The sequence below is a fragment of the Syngnathus leptorhynchus genome, chromosome 14, assembly GCF_054491065.1.
Source record: "Syngnathus leptorhynchus isolate UIUO chromosome 14, UIUO_Slep, whole genome shotgun sequence".
NCBI classification, from domain to species: Eukaryota; Metazoa; Chordata; class Actinopteri; order Syngnathiformes; family Syngnathidae; genus Syngnathus; species Syngnathus leptorhynchus.
This window is the reverse complement of record NC_141208.1, coordinates 3,401,930-3,420,270: the sequence shown is the minus strand read 5'-3', so window position 1 is coordinate 3,420,270 and position 18,341 is coordinate 3,401,930. Positions and strand designations below refer to the sequence as shown.

General features: G+C 51.8%; 2 protein-coding genes across 4 annotated transcripts; both read left to right on the top strand.

The window, feature by feature from the left end:
- The first annotated feature begins 178 nt into the window (after positions 1-178).
- Positions 179-4,142, top strand: dnaaf11 (dynein axonemal assembly factor 11). Its single transcript, XM_085929524.1, has 12 exons — positions 179-407; positions 582-749; positions 839-916; positions 1,363-1,535; positions 1,604-1,764; positions 1,903-2,037; positions 2,566-2,643; positions 2,721-2,786; positions 2,854-2,923; positions 3,055-3,150; positions 3,213-3,304; positions 3,813-4,142. The coding sequence occupies exons 1-12, from the start codon at positions 353-355 to the stop codon at positions 3,994-3,996; spliced, it is 1,356 nt and encodes a 451-aa protein (XP_085785650.1). The 5' UTR covers positions 179-352; the 3' UTR covers positions 3,997-4,142.
- Positions 4,143-5,093: 951 nt separating this feature from the next.
- Positions 5,094-18,303, top strand: kcnq3 (potassium voltage-gated channel, KQT-like subfamily, member 3). 3 transcript variants are annotated; one of them, XM_085929837.1, is made up of 15 exons: positions 5,094-5,189; positions 5,881-6,300; positions 12,747-12,837; positions 12,906-13,032; positions 13,103-13,275; positions 13,336-13,506; positions 13,583-13,693; positions 13,869-13,964; positions 14,043-14,137; positions 14,208-14,401; positions 14,472-14,574; positions 14,658-14,789; positions 14,877-14,972; positions 15,043-15,130; positions 15,258-18,303. In XM_085929837.1, the coding sequence occupies exons 2-15, from the start codon at positions 6,002-6,004 to the stop codon at positions 15,867-15,869; spliced, it is 2,388 nt and encodes a 795-aa protein (XP_085785963.1). In that variant the 5' UTR covers positions 5,094-5,189; positions 5,881-6,001; the 3' UTR covers positions 15,870-18,303. The 3 variants fall into 3 exon arrangements, with proteins under 3 accessions (XP_085785963.1, XP_085785962.1, XP_085785964.1); XM_085929836.1 differs by having other exon boundaries at positions 5,123-5,304; XM_085929838.1 differs by lacking the exon at positions 5,094-5,189 and adding an exon at positions 5,728-5,783.
- The last annotated feature ends 38 nt before the right edge of the window (positions 18,304-18,341 follow it).

Sequence of the window (18,341 nt, the reverse complement as noted above, 5' to 3'; positions counted from 1 at the left end):
TTTGGGCAATCATACGTTTGCTACCAATTATAAATCACAACCAAGTCAACAAAGTCCAGCTCAGGTAATTAGAAAACGTTTTGACAAATGAAGAAGTGAAACGTCACATCGGTGACACGCGACGTTTGTTGTTTCTTGAGCGGTAGTAACGTGGTGTGGCTGTGTGTAACTGTGTGACGTTTTTCTCCATACGCGTTGGTAAAACCCCGAATAAGCTATCTTTCTAGTAAGAATAGAACAGCATATCTCTTATATTGTAAACAAAAGACGCAGCCTTTTTTGGGTGGCGTGTAAGGTAACAGGTTGGAAGATGGCAAGTGCGGCTGATACTCGTGTTTCCCAATGTACCTGAATGCAGCACCGGCGTTGGTTTCTATGGCAACATCGGAAACGAAAGATGGTTCACAGTAAGTGCGCATTTTCCTCAACCAAATCGTCGAATACAACACTACTGTACTCTACAGTGCACATCGAAGTCAAGACCAACATGTTATTGCCTGACTTAAACCTTTCAAGCTGATTGCTAGGTTATTAACTAGCGTATTGATTAACCGCTAACTAGTCCTCACCCGTCCGCACAGTCACAGAAGATATGATCCGGCGCCGCGCCGAGCACAACGAGTGTGAGGTATTTTCCCTGGAGGAGGTATCCCTCCACCAGCAGGACATCGAGAGGATCGAGCACATCGAGCGCTGGTGCAAGGATCTGAAGATCCTTTACCTGCAGAACAATCTCATACCACGAATCGGTGAGGCTCACCTCTCGAGTTTGCTCGTGTGCGTGTCGTAGAAGCCCTACAATAGTCAGCGTTTGTATGTGTGTGTCCGTCCCGGTCAGAGAACGTGGGCCGTCTAAAGAAGCTGGAATACTTGAACCTCGCCTTGAACAACATACAAGTCATTGAAAACCTGCAAGGTGCGTGCGTGTGTGTGTGTCAACTTCAAAAGCTTCACAAACTGATGTGCTTACTAGCTGAGCGATGGCACATAATTCACGTACATGAGAGAAAATAAGAGCTCTCGTGAACGCCACTAAAACACAAATGTCAAAAAGGGACACCATCAATCAGTTGTTGCAAGCGTTCACTGCCATCTGACGAATTTATTGCGTTTTGTTGGCGTGGAAAAGCGTCTCGCCAACTTTCTGAATTATTGTAATGGCCCACAAAGTCCACTAGAGGGCAGCATTGTACCGCTTTGGGTTGGAGATGGAAATTCATCACAGAAAACGTTTTTGACAAATATTTGAAAATGTGAAGAAAATGCAGGAAGTGCACCTGAAAGCAGCTTCTGCAAACAAAAGGAAAGCTAAAAAAAAAAAAACAGGGCTACCTTGAAAACCTTGAAAATGTGCGTGTGTAGGCTGTGAGAATCTGCAAAAGTTGGACCTGACAGTCAACTTTGTGGGGCGTCTGAGCAGCGTGGAGAGCCTGAAAGAAAACTTGCACCTACGTCAGCTCTTTCTGGTGGGCAACCCCTGCACGCTCTTTGAAGGCTACCGCAACTACGTGGTCACCACCCTGCCCCAGCTCAAGGTGACGAGCTGTTTCAAAGCCGGCTTTGGGTTTAGAGTCGGCTTTTCACGCAAGTTGCCCGTGTCCAGTGTCTGGACGGCACCGAGGTGACGCGCTCGGAGCGTATCGTGGCCAATCAGGGCCTGGAGGAGCTGAGGCGGTGCATCCTAGAGCAGGAGGACCAATACCTGAGGAAGAAGGCCCAAGAGGAGGAGGACAACGCCAAGCAGGCCGAGGAACCACCAACTGGGTGGGTATGAGACTGGAATTGCTCTTTTTCAAGGCAGGGTTGGCGCTCCTCTGAAAAAAGCACAATTTCAAGAGGTGGACCTCCATTGCCGGGGAAGCGGTCCGCTCAAAGGGCCTCACTCCGTCCGTTTGCACACAGTGCTCCTGAGCCGCAGAACGATTCAGACGAAGAGCGACGTGAGAAGGAATTCTGGCACACCCCGTGCGCCTTCACTCCGGAATCCCGCTTAGAGGCTCATCGCCGCCTGGAGGCCAACCGGAAGGCCAAGGACAAGTGAGTCTTCTCGCCAGCAGCACATGAACAAAACCGACATTTTCAGCTGACAGGAGGTGGCAGTAGCGTGCAAAATGGTCGCAATTGCTTTCCTATTCCGCAAAGGCCATATTCATCCAGATACCTTAGCTGCCGCCATCTTGTGGGATCTTATGTCCAGTGTGATTGTGAAAATGTTGCGGCCCGGCGAGTGATTCTGCTCAGCTCAACAGCGAGCTGTCACCGTGACCGCTGGCCGGCGAGTTATGACCACGAGGCACTCGCCGCGGCCCCGACCTTCGCGGACGCTTTGGCCATCTCGCTAGCAATGGGTGCGGCGAGCCGAGGCCAAGAAACATCAGCTGCCTTCTTGTCATTTTCATGACTGAAGTTTGAGTGCGCGAGTGACGAATGGCCGTACAACACGAGGGGTGAAGGACCTTGCCCATCTTCAGCCAGCCAGCCAGCAGCAACACGAGCATATACATCATCTAGCACGCACGGGGGGCTGGCTGCATGCTCACCCGACGGCGGTGTGTGTCCCTGCAGAGGCAACGAGAAGAAAGTCAAGCTCCCGAGGACTCTGATAACTGCTGATGGACGAGTTCTAAATCTCAATGAGCCCAAGTAGGCACACACACAGGCGCCCCCCCCCCCACCACACACACACACACACACAATGATGAACTCTTGCTCCTTGGCAGGCTGGACTTCTCTCTGACGGAAGACGACGACAACAAAAGGATTGTCTTGGACCTGGCGGTCTACAGGTGCGCTCATTTGGCACTCCGACATCACCGAGCCTGACAAATGTTTCACTCCTGGCTCCTCCCACAGGCACATGGACACCTCCCTGATGGACGTGGACGTGCAACCAACGTACGTCAAAGTCACCGTCAAAGGAAAAGTACGGCCATAGTTGGGATACTGGACCACTTTGACGGAGGGAGGGAGGGAGGGAGGGGCGGGGAGTGATTCATGGAAAAATGTCCAGTCATGACTAAGCCGTTTGTTAAGTGCCAAATCCCGACGGTCCAGATATTTCAGCTGGTTCTGCCGGCCGAGGTCAAGCCCGACAGCTCGACGGCCCGGCGCTCGCAGACCACAGGACACCTGCTGCTCCACATGCCCAGGGTACGCCCACATGCGAGTGGTCCACTCTGGCCTGACTCACTCATCTCCTTGTTACTTTGAAGGCTCAAGGTGAACTGGAGGTGACAAAAAGCGCCGCTCGGCCGTCCAAAAACAACCGCCGCCCTCGTCGCGGCTCGGCCGACAGTAAACAAAGGTAAAGTCCCACACGCCGAGGTTTGGCATGGCTACTTTTCGAGGTCAGCTCGTCGGTGTGACAGGTCAAAGTTGAGGGTGCGAGACAATCCAGTGATTTTCTCAAACCACCCGGATGTCGCTAGCGGGTCTTATCTGCGCGCTGCTTCTTATCTGCACGCCGGCAGATGAGCTTAAGATGGGGCCAGTGACCCGGCCGTGCTCCCCTGACGCTAAGCGGGAATCTGCGAGACGCTCACGCCGCTCGCCTCCGCCTCAAACTCAATTAGAGAGCCATCGCCGCAAAACCTTCTCCAAGGTTGGGATGTCGTCCAGGTCTTCAAATCCCAGCGATGCGCGCGACCGCTAATTGCGTTTCGAATCGGTGGCAGCTCAGGGCGTCCTAATGTCGCCTCTATATGTTTGGCTGTGGCTCGTTGCATAAACTCGTCAACCATTGTCTTCATGTAGCCCCTCCCCCAAAAGCACCCAAGCCAGCATCTGTTTTTTCCGTCCGGTTGACTCCGCAGGGAGCGTGGCGTTGCCGAGTGGCTGGAGGTGGACGCTAGTGGAAGGGTGGACATCGCCAATATCGTGGTGCCACACCGGCGTGCCACCGAAGGGCCGTTGGACGCCTCTGTCCGGGGTCCTGACGTTGACAAGGAACCCTCGGAGGCAATTGTGGATGACCTTGACGTCCCGCCGCTCATTTAAGGCCAGAACAGAGAAGACCCGAGATCAACAAGTTGTGACGTTGGGAAGCTCAACTCATGAAGAAGGAAAAAAAAAATGTGCTTGAGAGCGGTCGTCCTCGATGACGTCTTGAAATCTGCTCGAATCGTCAACAACGTGGAATAAAAATGTGCATCTTCTCATCCTCTGCTCCCCGTCTCGAGTTCATTCCTTTTGTGTCTGTTGCCATGACGACACGAATCATCCTCGATTGCTGACTCAGCAGGTGCACTCGGGTCAGGAAGGACCACTCGGGACCATGCTCGTCTCTTTTTGCCTTCCTCTTCTTCCTCCCTTTTCGACGTGTCCCTCCTTACTTTTTTCCTTGCCAATGGGAGAGAGGTCGCGCCCTCGTCCGGCAAGTCGAGATGGTGGCTCTGGGAGAGGACTGGGTTGGCTGAAATCGGCCCGCCGCTGGTCATTTGCAGCCGTCATCTTGCCGCTAATTAGCACGAAGGCGACAATGAAGTGGGCCGAGCATTTAGTCTCGTAATCCCGTTAAGGCCGACGCAGGCCCCAATCATTTCTCACTCATTACAGACTGTTGGAACGTCAACGATGTATTTCCAAAACTTCTCAGCTCACGTGCGACTATTTAAATTTTTCCAAAATTCCCATGAATGTTTCTTGATTATTTTGACAGACTGACAGTTCTCCTAAGCGCGCTCCTGCTTATCGAATATTTATTCGTCCAATTTTCAAACCCAATTTATACCTTTAAGTAAATCTTCTTAACGTGCCCAATTGTCCGTTTGATGTACTGTGCATGCATGTGTGGCCTGCATAAATCCAGCTCGTCATTGACTGCCCCCCCCCCCCAATGTCTGCTAATCAATCAAGCGATTGATCAATCAGGTGAGCTTTATTGATTGTGGAATGATGGATGTCCAGACTTCTTTTTTTTTTCTTTTTTGCTCACCTGTGCCGTCCTTTTCCTCCTGACCGGGCGCGTGATGTGAACAAAGTGTACCTGCTTAGGTTGCTCCCGCTCGAGCACGCAGCGCCGTGTTGCTGCGTGCACGCGCACGCCGCGTCCACGCTGCTGCTCATCTCTCCTGCTTTCCTTCCTTCCTTCCTTCCCTCCCTCCTTCCTCGTGCTGCTCCCCAGCCTCCGTCTCCACCCTGCTCCTCTTCCTCGTGCTGCTCCTCTTCCTCCTGCTCTTCCTCTTCCTCCGGTTAGTGTTCTTTTTGTTGTTGGCGAGGCGAGCCGTGATCGCTGCGGCGCTTTCTTCGTGCGCGGGCTGCGTGAAGGCAAGAAGCAAGCAAGGGAGAGCCGAGCCATGCACGCCGGTGAGCCTGCTTCATTTTCCCTCCCATGAAAAATGACAGCAAACACAAAAATGTTTTTTTTTTTTTTAATCATTTGACGGCCCGCGCGTGCATGAGTGGGGTCGCATGCGTGCACGCGCGCCTTCAGGTCTTTGTCTGCCGTGTGTTTGGAGGTGTTGCTTTCGTCTCAGAGCTCCTAACATCCTCGATCGGCTAACCGAGTCTCATATTTGCGGACTTTTTTCACTTTATTCTTTGGTTTGTCTTTTTGTTGGCGCCAAGGCATTCGCAGTATAACCCATCTTACTCCAGATGACATTTTCGGGTAACAGAAAAAAAAAAATGTCAGACGCTGCCCATTATTATTTTCAATCCAATACTATTTGCCGTTCGTTATTTGCTATTTAGCGGGGGTCCATTCCGCCTTTTCTCTGACGAAATGCTTTTCAAATCCCCGGAGAACAAATGATATAGAATAGAAAAAGAATAGCAGCAGAGATGTAAGAGCAAGTTAACCAATTAAGCGGTTGATTGAAGGTTGAGCTCGTTACTTGATGCCACTTTTGTTTGTTTTGTGTGGTGCATCTCTTCCAACAGCCTCACCTCCCCGTGCCTCCTCCCCCGGCATCCTTAAATGACCCCAGGTTGAGGGCACGGGGCTCACCCGGACCGGAGCGGACCATGGCATGTGGCCCGACCCGGGCAAGCAGCACTGATCATGGGACTGCGGTCCAGGAGCGTGGCGAGTGGCTCGGAGGACCACAAGGACCCGCCGGACCGGCAGGGTGGAGTCGGAGCGGGTGACGACAAGGATGGCGCCCTGCTGGCGGCGGCGGTGGTGGCGGCGGACTACAAGCGGGGCTCGCAGGGCACGGCCATCGGGCTCCTGGCCAAGACCCCGCTCAACTACAGCCGGCCCGCCAAGAGGAATAACGCTCGCAGGAGGAGGATCCAAAACCTCATCTATGACGCGCTGGAAAGACCCCGAGGATGGGCGCTCCTCTACCACGCCTTTGTGTGAGTCACGCCGCCCGACATGTCCGCAATCGCTTTCTGGGTTATTTTTGTGGGTTTGATTAAGTCCCGACCAGGGGCGACTTTTTATTTCCCAGCCGGGGCTACAGAGCGAGGGGCTGAAAAAAGAACTGATAAAAAATCACTTGGAATATCAAAAAAAGCTGTTGAGTTGAAAACTTTGATGTCTTTTTCATGGCGGGACGCAGCCCGCTTTGGCTTCAACGTGGAAGACGTGTCAAAAAGATTGCACGCCCGCTCTGCGTCTGATTTAACAGCGGCTGCTCTTTGCTTTCGCCGTGCCACGGCGAACGGGCAAACGCCGCCGCGATGACACTCGGTCACTGACACTGAGTCAGCCGATAGCGTACGTCTGGCAGTCGTTCTTCCAATATGGCCGCCCCACGTGCGTCGCCGTCTGTTGCCACCCGCCGCGTGAAATCGGTGGCGCCGCCGCAGCCGGCGCTCGCAAATATTCAACCGATCGTCTCTTTACGTGTCGTACAGTGCGGCGGGGGCACGGGGTCGTGTTGGGAAGCGCACAAGCAAACGGCCGACCTTTGACCTCATCAAGAACGACGGAGCAATTGTGATTCCCACTGCGTCGCCAAAGCAATGAAATCATTGAAGTCATTTAAAAAATATAGTCGAATCAAAGACTCACATTATTTGTATCAAATTATGTGACGGCCGTTCAATTTCTCCATCTTTCTTTGCTTCAAACGTTTTTTTTTGTGCTGACTTTGTGGCCAAAATGGCCGCCGTTCTGAGTGGGTGCCCATCACGTGTTTGGGATCAATGCGAGGGTGTCGGGAAGCACCGCCGGTGTTTAAGAGCATTGTTAAACGGTCCCTTTGTGGTTGAGGTCGTTTCACGCGGAAGTCGTTAGCGGCGGCTAATTACACTTAGAGAAATGAAACAGATGCCACGGCCGGCCCGGCAGCTGTCCGGCCGTCACGTTTGACATTTTTTGGATCGATGGAGGCGATTAGCTTTTTTTTTCCCCCCCCCAAATTACCCCCCCTTTTTTTTTTTTTTTACGTTCCCGTCGGGACCGCTCTTTGAAGGCACTTATGTGTGCACAGGAAGTGTCTCCGGTAGCTGAGCTGGCACATTTGCCTTTAGGACAACAACATGCCAGAAGAGTTGCCATTAATTCAACATGTAGCATTAGCATGAGCTGCTAATGAAGTTTGAGTAGAAGTCACTTTGATAATAAACGGCCAACTGCGTGCTTGGACGTACGCTAATATGGCCACGCTGTTGCGTTAGCGGCTCGAAATGGACTATGCCGCCCGACTTTCGGAATAGGTCTGAAAACGTTTTCATCACATGACTCGTTTTGATTCGTAGCGCGAGTCTTAAAATCAGATCAATCTTTAAATGAATAACTCGAAGTAGACACGTGGACTCGTTGTAATCACCAAAGCGGCGTGACCTTTCCTCTGACTCGACCCGCTAACAAACACGCTAACGCTTTGCGTCCAATCGTGACGATTTGTGCTGATTCGGGTCAGCGGGAGGCTAACGACGCCGCCAGATGATGGATTGCGGGAATGTAGCGCAATCAAAAGACGGTGACCGGTGAGTCTCATCAAAGGTGAATCGCAGTTCAGCTTTTAGCGGGCGCGGCGGAGGCGCCGACATCCGAGCGGCGTAAATCAGCGCCATCCCGAGTTTATAATTTCCGAAGCGATAATTCATTGCGATGGGCAAAAGAGCAACTTTATTGGCACTCAGCACGTGACGTCGCTGATTATAAACGAGCGTGACGCATTGCCGCACTTCACATCAAATCTCTTGACGCCCAACCATTTCACGTCCGTCACATCGACAACTCGGTTTTGTACAATGTCAATTCTTTGTACATCAAATCTTGTTTTCCACATTTGACATCTTTGTGACACTGCAATAATTGGATGAAGTCATCCTCCATCTTTTTACCGCAAATTATTTTGCTTTGTTGACGGCCAAATCTTTTCCCGCCAAAAATGTCATGTCGATTCATTTGATGACAAAGCTTTTTAAGTTGAAAAACAAATGTAAGTCAAGTTAGTTGCATTTCTTAACCGAATAATATCCGCAGTCCGCTGCGGTCGTAGTTGAATTTTTTATTTTTTTCCCGGGGGCTACACGTGAGCGTGCGCACGAAGCGCTTTCTACCTTCAAGTGCCTCAACTTGATACTCACAGAAGGCGATCAATAACCCGGTGGGGGGTTGGGGGGGTGGGGGATCTTTGGCAGGACCCCGAGGAGGATGATCTTACAACTGCAGAAAGGAAATCTGCTCTTTGGATGAGCCGTTGGCGTTCACTCGTCGGGATTTCTCCTCTTGCTGGCTTTGCAGTCGCTTCGGACTTTTTTCCGATTCACTTTAGGGTTCTTTTTGTTTTAGCTTAGTCTTCATCTTTTTCAGGAGGCTTTGTCATTCATTTACAAAGTGATCTTTTGACGGCAACCGTGTTGAATGTGTTTTGATGTCGGTTCTTCAACTTCCACTGATTCATTTCCATCTCGCTCTGTTTTTGACGAGAACTCGTCAGTCCGATGGTCTCATTTTGATGTCAATATTGGGTTTTGATATTGAACTGAAAGCTTGCGAGCTAATTTGAGAAAAAAAAAAACACTCGTTTGTTTTGCACCGCTCGCAATCGTCATGGGTCGAGGACGCGCACGAAGGTCCTCGGCGAGCGTGATGGGCATCAAATTTCCCGGCCCCCCCCCGTTCCCCCGCCAAGTCGCCGGCCGCTGACTGTGCAATCCCGCGTGAGCGACGCTCATCATTTATTCATCCCCTCAGTTCAAAGAAAAAGAAAAAAGAAAAGCCCTCCTAATAGCCTCCGCTTCCTTCTCTCTTCCTGCTTCCTGGACGATAGCAAAGCTCTGATTGGCTGGCGTGGGGAGGCGGACACATTGCCTTGAAAGGAGACAGACCTCGTCCCTCCCCGTCAAAATCTTGATGGAGCAATCCATCAAGTGCCCTTACCAAGACGCGAGCGAGAGATTGGAATCATTTTGTGCCTGCCAGTCCGAACGACTGAATGGCAAATTGTTTGAAGTTATGTCAAAAGTGGATATTCCATTGAAAGGCCTCAATATGGGCGGGCCTCTTGTGAGGTGAGCAGCCCAGAACCAAAGAAGAGATTTTCCTTCCTGTGAGAGGCCAAAGTTGTCCTGGATGATATTAACATACTTGTTTTGCTGTTTAAGGCCAAATCGACATCGCCGCTGCGGGCCTGGAGGGGGGGGGGGGGGGATTCTGAAGGGCGATAGAGGACACGACGGGGGGCAGGGGACGCTATCGGAGAATGCTGACACCACAAGTTGCATTTATTTGCAAAGGCGCCAATGTTCCCCTTTTTTTTATGGGACAAGCACTTTTTTTCTGTGCCTGAGTGACTGCGTTGATGTCACTTCAACTTTTCGTTCACGATTGCAATTAGAAAAAAATTCTTCTTTTCACGGCACTCCGGCCCGTTGACGACCACCGGACTCACCTGTCCCGCTCGGGGTGCGTGCGTGGTTCGGAGCACGCCGCTATGTCACAGATCGCCCCGTCATGTGACGCCAGCACGTGTGACGCTCATACATGGAATGCGTCAGCATCAATTTAGCATGATAACCAGTGTGTGCGTGTGTACAGCAGGCAGGATGACACTATAGTGTACAGCAGAGTCAGTTGCCTAGCAACCATATCTAAAAATGCCCACTAATCAAAAAATGTGGAAGCAGCAGCATCTTCATCCTTATCGCCAACATCTTTATCAGCCTCATCATGATTATTATTGACGTCATCACCTTAGTCATCATACTTTCTTCCCGGTCCCTCCTCATTACTACCTTCTTTCCACGTGCGGGACGCGTCGGCCGTACGTTGAGCTTTGTGTGACGTCCGTCCGTCCTGCTGGGAAGGAGGCGAGCCAATCGGATGAAAGCCAGTGTTTCCTCTCTCTCTCTCTCGCAAATGTCTTCGGATGACCTCGGAGGGTTAATTAGCGTCGGGCCGACTCCTTAATTAGGCTCAGCTCAAGCCGCCGCTTGTGCTGTCCTTCAACTTGCCTTCAACTTGACGTGGAGGACACATCAGATGAGCGGCTTCCGAACCGGGCTCGGGCCTTTGCCTCTAGTGGATTTTGCGAGCGGTCCCCGATGTCCTTTGACTGTGCCACTTGCTGAGACTTTGTTGCTCAGCCCGCTCTCGGCTGTAGCAAAGAGTCCCAGAGTGCGCGTAAGCTCGGACTGGTGCTTTGAAGGAAATGTTCTCTTTGTGAAATGCACGACAGGTCACGCTCCTTCGTTCTCCTTTCCCTGCTCGGCCGTGGGGTGGTAGAGTGAGAAACACGTCTCGTCGTCCTTTCGGCCCTTGGCCCGAGTCGAACGAGGGTCGCGCGCCTCCTGGGAAATAAAACGTCGAGACGTCGATCTGGAGTTGAGATGTCGGCGGCTTTGCTCTTATTTAGATTCGTTAGATCAGTGGTCTCCAATCCCCGGGAACATTGGATTGATTTATTTATTTTTTTGACCTGGTGTTCTTCGTGGAAGGGATGACAAAGGAATAGCTCAAACACGACGAGGCGGCGGCAGACACGTTTGTTTGTTTACTCCGCACGACGCGGGCGTGCGACGGCAGCCTGTTGCCATGGAAACGAGGCAGACTAGGCACGACCGGTCGCTTTCCTCCCGCCAGGGGATTTTCCCAGAAGAGTGTTGGAAGTGCCCGTTGCCATGGAAACGGGATGCGAGTCTCCTTGTTTATTTGATAAGAGCAGCCTCGTCCGTATGAGCGGCGGGACCGACGACGTCGTTGATTCGAAGGAGTCGAGTCAAAGAATCGTACGACTTGGTTGTGATAGAAATCAATAATATAATCCACGCGACAGATGATCGGGCTCTCTCTGAGTTCAAGTGAAACTTTCCACGTCAAAGTTGACACAATGAAAGTTTTGCGGATCGATCCCGCCGCCGTCGGGCTCCTCTCGTGGGACGTTGGCGCAACCTGGCAAAGAAACTCATTACGGGCCGCCATGCCTGATTAACTGCCAACTCCCTAACGTGCACTAATGGATGCAATTAGCGCCACTAATCACGCTCGTTTGTTCGACATCAGTCGTAGCGGAAAAACAGAAAGCGCTCCTGTTAGAATTCCGTCGCTCGCTGGGCTAATCCTCCTCTCAGTAACCTATCAGCGGAAAACGGTGAGCTGACGACGTGTCGCCGAGGGCTGGGAAATTTGGCCCAGCTGCTCCGACGAATTCAAGCTTCTTCGTAACCGTACGAAGAATCCCCACGGACGCATTGCATCGGGTTTGAGATGGGACGTCCAAGTGCAAGTCGAGGCGCGTCACAGTCCAACAGAGTTGTTAGTTTGCATGTAATTCCACTGCTTACCACTTGATGGCAGCAAACGACTTAGTTTGAGAAGAAGCGCCCGATCGTAATACGCAGCACAGATGTGGCACTCTTGCTGTACGCAAGGTTGCACTTTTTCTTCATGTGGCCTTTTTATCGAAAAAGGGTGAGCGTCAACTTTTGAGGACACTTTGATCAGGTTGTCTCCATTTGATGAGAAGTTTGTCAAGGTTTTGCTTCTCTTGCGTTTTCCCGATTCGCTGCGTCTGCAATTCGCTTCTTGGATCGCGTCAGTAAATTGGTCATTAGGAATCCTCGGGGGGTTAGGGAAGCCTCCCGCGGGCTCCGCGAAGCCGAGCGGATTAATGGCGAGAGCGCCAAGAACTTTCTCTCTGTTCTTTTGTTAGAAGGGCGACCTTCATAAAAGACGAGAGGCTCGCTCGCAGCTGAAGCGCAGAAGTGAGACGACCTTTGTGTTGAACTTTGAGTGAGCGGTGTGACCGAGCGTGTGAGCGCCGAGGCCAAATGTAACACACCTGACCTCTCACCCCCGTTCGCAACTGAGACCTTGCCGCTGCAACGAGAATTTTCAATCATCCGTGGATTCACTTTACTGACTGTTGGGATTTTTGAACGGGACACTCAATGTATTGAAAATGGCAAAACAATGTATTGATTACTCAACAACTGATTGAGATGATCAAGGACCGCTTGAAAGGCAAGTGCTTGGCCATTTGCTGAACAGGTAAAATGTCAAGGACCCATGCATGACATTGAACATAAAGTCTCTTATTTTCACTTCTACCTTGTCCATAACTTTTGTCCATCTGTGTATATTCCTGTTTGGGTTTTATATTTCCTATTGACAGAATATGAAACAAAATCCAGAATGCTCAAAAGCATCCAATTCATTCAAGCCACGTTTACGTTTCCCCTCTAAAATGTAAAATGTCTGCTGAGTCAGCAAAAAAGAACCCAACCAAAAACAAGGTTTGCTGAGCTTCATGCAGTACACGCAGAGGTCTGCCGCCCCCTAGTGCTCAAAGGATAGTACTACACATCTCGGTTCAACTCAACTGTGTGTGTGTGTTTGCGTGTAGATTTCTGATCGTCTTGGGCTGTTTGATTTTGGCCGTGTTGACAACCTTCAAAGAGCATGAGAAGACGTCAGCTCATTGGCTGGTGGTTCTGGTAAGCTTTGGCACACGTACGCGTACACGCGCCCACAGATCTGAGCATGCGTGTTTGCCGTTTCCCAGGAGACCTTTGCCATTTTCATCTTTGGGGCCGAGTTTGCCATGCGCATTTGGGCTGCGGGATGTTGCTGTCGTTACAAAGGATGGCGAGGCAGGCTCAAGTTTGCCCGCAAACCGCTTTGCATGCTGGGTAAGATCCGTACTTGGGAAGAAGCCAAGGCGAATTTTGCGATTGATCCCGGGAACGGTGTCTCCCTCAGACATCTTTGTTCTGATGGCCTCGGTGCCGGTGGTGGTGGTGCGTAACCAAGGCAACGTGCTGGCCACGTCCCTGCGCAGCTTGCGCTTCCTGCAGATCCTGCGTATGTTGCGCATGGACCGGCGAGGTGGAACCTGGAAGCTGCTGGGCTCGGCCATCTACGCGCACAGCAAGGTAGGGCGACCGAAATGTGACCCCGGGTGTCCCTCAGACACATGAATGGACGTCTGGCAGGAGCTGATTACAGCCTGGTACATCGGGTTCCTATCGCTGATCCTGGCATCCTTCCTGGTCTACCTTGTGGAGAAAGACGACGTATCGCCGTCGGAGCAGGACCTCCCCGCCGCCGCGCAGCCCAACGCTCAGGACTTTGACACGTACGCCGACGCGCTGTGGTGGGGGCTGGTAGGTAACCGCCTCGCCTGAGCCGAGGCGTGCCGCGGCGTACCGAGCGGCCGGCCAATCTCAACGCTCGCCGCAGATCACGCTGACCACCATCGGCTACGGCGACAAGACGCCAAAGACGTGGGCGGGGAGACTTCTGGCCGGGACCTTCGCACTGATCGGCGTCTCCTTCTTCGCTCTGCCTGCCGTGCGTAGCCTCCGCTGTTGACCTCCAGCACCTCGTCGTGGTTTTGTTCCATCGATGATATCACCTTCATGGTTGATGTTGACGATACCTCGCCGATTTTTACCGTGTCACATTGATGACGACGCAATTACGCCACGTTCTCGTCGACCATATCGCTTGCGCTGTCACGCTGCAGGGTATCCTGGGTTCCGGTTTGGCCCTGAAGGTCCAGGAGCAGCACAGACAGAAGCACTTTGAGAAGAGACGCCACCCGGCCGCTGGGCTCATCCAGGTGAGAGAGGAGGAGATCCCAACCAACGCCGCCATTTGATTGGTCACTTAGCTCTGCATACGCGTGCGTCTTTTGCAGTCGGCGTGGCGCTATTATTCCACCAATCCAATCAGGGAAGACCTCATTGCCACCTGGCGCTTCTACGAGACCATCATCTCACTCCCGTGCTTCAGGTGGCTTGCATCGCGCTCACGACACACACACACACTGGTTTGTAACCATGACGACGGGCATGTACTCCAGCAACCAGAAGATGACGCTGATGGAGCGCGTGCGCCTGCCTAACGCAAGACCGTCCATGGCGGTGGCGGCGAGTAAGAAGATGGCGGGCGAGGCGCTGGAGGAGAGCCCCTCCAAGCCGGCCGGGTTCAGCAATCGCGAACGCTTCCGTACCGCCTTCCGCATGCGGGCAGCCACGCTGCGCCAGAGCTCCGAAGGTACGTCGAAGCCAAGTGCCGCCGCTCGACAAAGTCGAACGCAGCTGACGGGAACCCAACGCTGCTGTAGATGCGGCGCTTGGGGAGGCGGTCCTGGAGGTGCGTGGCTTCCCACCCGATATCCTGCTGGAGGAGTCCATCCCCACGCTCAAGCTGGCCATCAGGGCTGTCAGGTTGGCGAACCCGGCGGCGCTTTTCTTTCCTTTGCGTGTCGTGGGCCGAGTGCGCTGAGCCATGTTGTGGGCACGCCCGGCAGGATCATGACCTTCCTGCTCAACAAGAAGCGCTTCAAGGAGACGCTCCGGCCTTACGACGTCAAGGACGTGATCGAGCAGTACTCGGCCGGACATCTGGACATGCTCTGCAGGATCAAGTATCTCCAGACCAGGTGAGCAAAAGCTGAGCAAGTCAATTGCAACACTTTGTTCTTGGGTGCAGACTTCAGCAAGGCTCCTTCGTGATGGTCTTCTTTCAGGATCGATATGATTCTGGCACCCGGAGCCCCCCTTACCCCCAAGCCCAAGAAACCTGTCAAGCCGCCCTCCAATTACGCCAGCGGCCAGTCGCCCAGGTGGGCCCCGACCTCCACTTTCTCACCACCGCAAGGTCAAAGGTGAACGGCTGCGTTGTTTGCTTTGCAGGCACGAGTCCTTCTTGTCCAAAGGCCCCCCCGTGGCAGGAACCGAGGACCAGAGCATGATGGCGAGATTTGTACGCGTGGAGCGGCAGGTGAGCAACCATTCATCTCCTCTCCTAGGAGAGCTCAGTGGAGCAACGAGTCACCTGAGTACAGGACACATGCCGCTTGGTCTCAATGTGGTGACAGGTCTTGATTTCATCCTCAATATTGCTTCAGGTGGAGGACATGGAGAAGAAGTTGGACTTCCTGGTGGATATGCACATCCAGCGCAGTGAGCACTTGCACGTGGACTCGGCAGGCGCTGCCCACATGACCCTGGAGCCCCCACACCCCCTGGCAGGTGGAGAAGCCCGCCGGCTCGTCCCCAACTTCGGCGAGGGTTTTCCGCAAAGGCTGCGGTACCCGGCCGTCATCGAGGCGGGAGCGGCCAGCGGCGGAGGCGGGCGGTCTCGGCCCCGAGAGCCCGTGTACACGGTGCGCCCCACCGTGCTGCCCATCAGCTCTCTGCAGGACTTGTCAGGGGGGTGCGGCAGGACCACGGGGGGACCCGGCGATGGGGAGTCGCCGCTGTCGCTGCTGTCGATGAACCACGAGGAGCTGGAGCACTCGCCCAGCGGCTTCAGCTTCTCCAGCAGCGAGCGCCATGGCAAGAAGGTGGCCGGGGACGGAGGGGCCGAGGAGGGTGCCCGGACCCGACCCAGACCTGTCTACCTGGCGGAGGGCGAAACGGACACAGACACGGACCCCTTTACACCCAGTGGGGGGCAACTGCCCCTCTCTTCCACGGGCGAGGGGCTGGGTGACGACGTGTGGAATACGCCGCCCTGAGCGCCAACTCAAAACCTTTCATCCGAACCTCCGCACTCGAAGCCTTCCGAGGATGTCGGCCGCCGTGTCGACTATGTCGCGACATTTTCAGAAAAATATTTTGCAACTGTAGTATCCGGTGATGTCATCGGTGATGTCACGACACGGGTGGGACTGTGGAGAAGGCAGCTTTACGCGTATGACGCACGGTGACTGGCGCGGATGCCGGATGACGTCACGCCTGCTGTGCCGTTCAAAAAAGCAACACCTTCGACATGTCACACATACTACCTGACCTGACCTGACCTGACCTGACCTGACCTGACCTGTATGTACGCCACATGTACAGACGGCGCCTCCGCAAAGTATTCACGGCGCTTTTGTCCAAAATGCCTTGATCAGCTTGCTTCTACTGCTCTGAATGCCACTTGAGGTCATTTTCAATGGAGGCTGTGGCATTGCAAAATGGCAAAGAAGCTGTGACTACTTCGCAGATGCTCACAACTCATATCTCCACGTCACGCATGTACATAACACATATGTACATGGCCTTCATATATGTACACCACGACACTTTAGTTTGCATGCGTGCATGCTAGAGCGCCATCTAGTGGCCATACTCAACCAAAAGCTTCACATGGGTGCGTGTGTGTTTTGTTGTCAGTTTGTCACGCTGACAAGAGGGCTGGGTGATTGACAGCTTCCAAGTTTTAGTCCATGTGATGTCCAACGTGCCAAAATACAAATTTGTTTTATTTCATTTTACAACTTTTAATTGATCCCGGTGGGACGTCGCTACGACAAAAAGCCATCATCTAAGGCTTTACAGAAGCAACACGGAAAACACACAAAAAAATCAGTGAAATTGAATATTTTGTGGAGATTTTCTAGTGAAGAAAAAGTATTTTCTAAAAGACTTTCACGCCTTTTTAGTGTGTCGTCTTGTCATGTGACCTGCTGAGTACGTGCTCATTAGCTCCGGTATTTCGCAAGGTGACCGGCGACACACTTTGGGTGCCAACGACATTGGCGGGAAGTCAGAGGCGGGTCCTCACTCGGAAGCCTTCGTCATCGTAATAATCGTAAATTATTTCAAATAAGTTATCAAGTTTGATGAACGTAACAGGAATTGATTTTTGCCAATGTATTTAAGTTTCATAATACAGCTTTGCAGTGCACACGCACACACTTTTGGAATCAAGATTTATTTTTGGATTGATTTACATTTTGCAACTTTTCTTTTTACAGCATCGGGCTGATCAGTTTGCATGAGCTACCGTGTCATGTGGATCACCTCAATGAGACGCCGAACATCGAGTAAATAGTGACGTTTTTTTTTTAAAAGCTGCTGAAACAACTGCATTTACTTTATGACACTCTGCAATGATCATCTTTTGCTAATGGTGGCCACATCGTTTTAGTTGTATTTTCTTGAGATCTGAAATTTTTTTTTACAAATTGTACAATTCTTTTTTTTAAAACGTTTTGCGCACGGTGAACACCTGAATGTTTGTCAACGTCCCGTCATGTATCAGCAAATGTAATTTTGTCATTTGAAAATGTCCTCTCGTCCTTCCTTATGTCTGTTTCACGAAAAGGATGAAAACGGTCGTCCTCATTTGAATATTCATGAGGTGCTTTTGCGGTTTTAAGCGTGCTTAGGTGAATGTCACTCCTGAAGGTTCTGTCCTCTGATTGGTTGCCTGCCGATTGATACTCCTTGTTGTTGTTTGGACGAGTGACCTCTGCTGGACAACAATCCAATTTGTCCTATTTACACGCACACACAAAAAAAGCCATAAAAAATGTCAGGTTGTCCATTGAGCGTGTGTGTGTGTGTGTGTTGATCTATCATGGTGGTGTTTTGTCGGTTCTGATCCAAACGTGAGCTGAATCTTTTTGGACCTTTTCATCGCCACCAATGATTTGTGCCTTGGCCTTTCCCGATTCATTGTTTCCTGCGTGTGTGTGTTGGTGGACGGCTGCCAAGTCGCGTCACAACATTGTTGTGTGAGAAGCACAAAATTCAAGTGTACACAAAACCATCTTCAATAGTGACAACATATAACCTACTGTATGTATCTTCACATCTACTCTGACAGCCAGTAAACAATGCTAAGCTAACATACGCTAAGCCAATAACCGTAATATCTTTCTATATAGCTTCTAGTGTGCATGTGAACGCGCACTTTGACCACAGGGAAACCGTGCCAAACGAAACGATTCCTAGCTCGAGCAAGTTCTAGCATGCGGCAACCACGCAACGTGCCGCCGCACACTTTCGATGACTGGAGAAAGTCTGTGAGCGACTTGGCGGCGGCTCCTTTTGTTTCAACTTTTAAGAAGTGACCTTCACATGTCCCCGCAAACCTTTTTGTTCATCAGATGCAAATATGCAAATCATTGTCGTCACTATTTCAGTCACTTTTGTTTTAATAGACCCTTCTCTTTTCAAGTGCACAACTTATTAAGAATAAAACTCTTAAATGACAA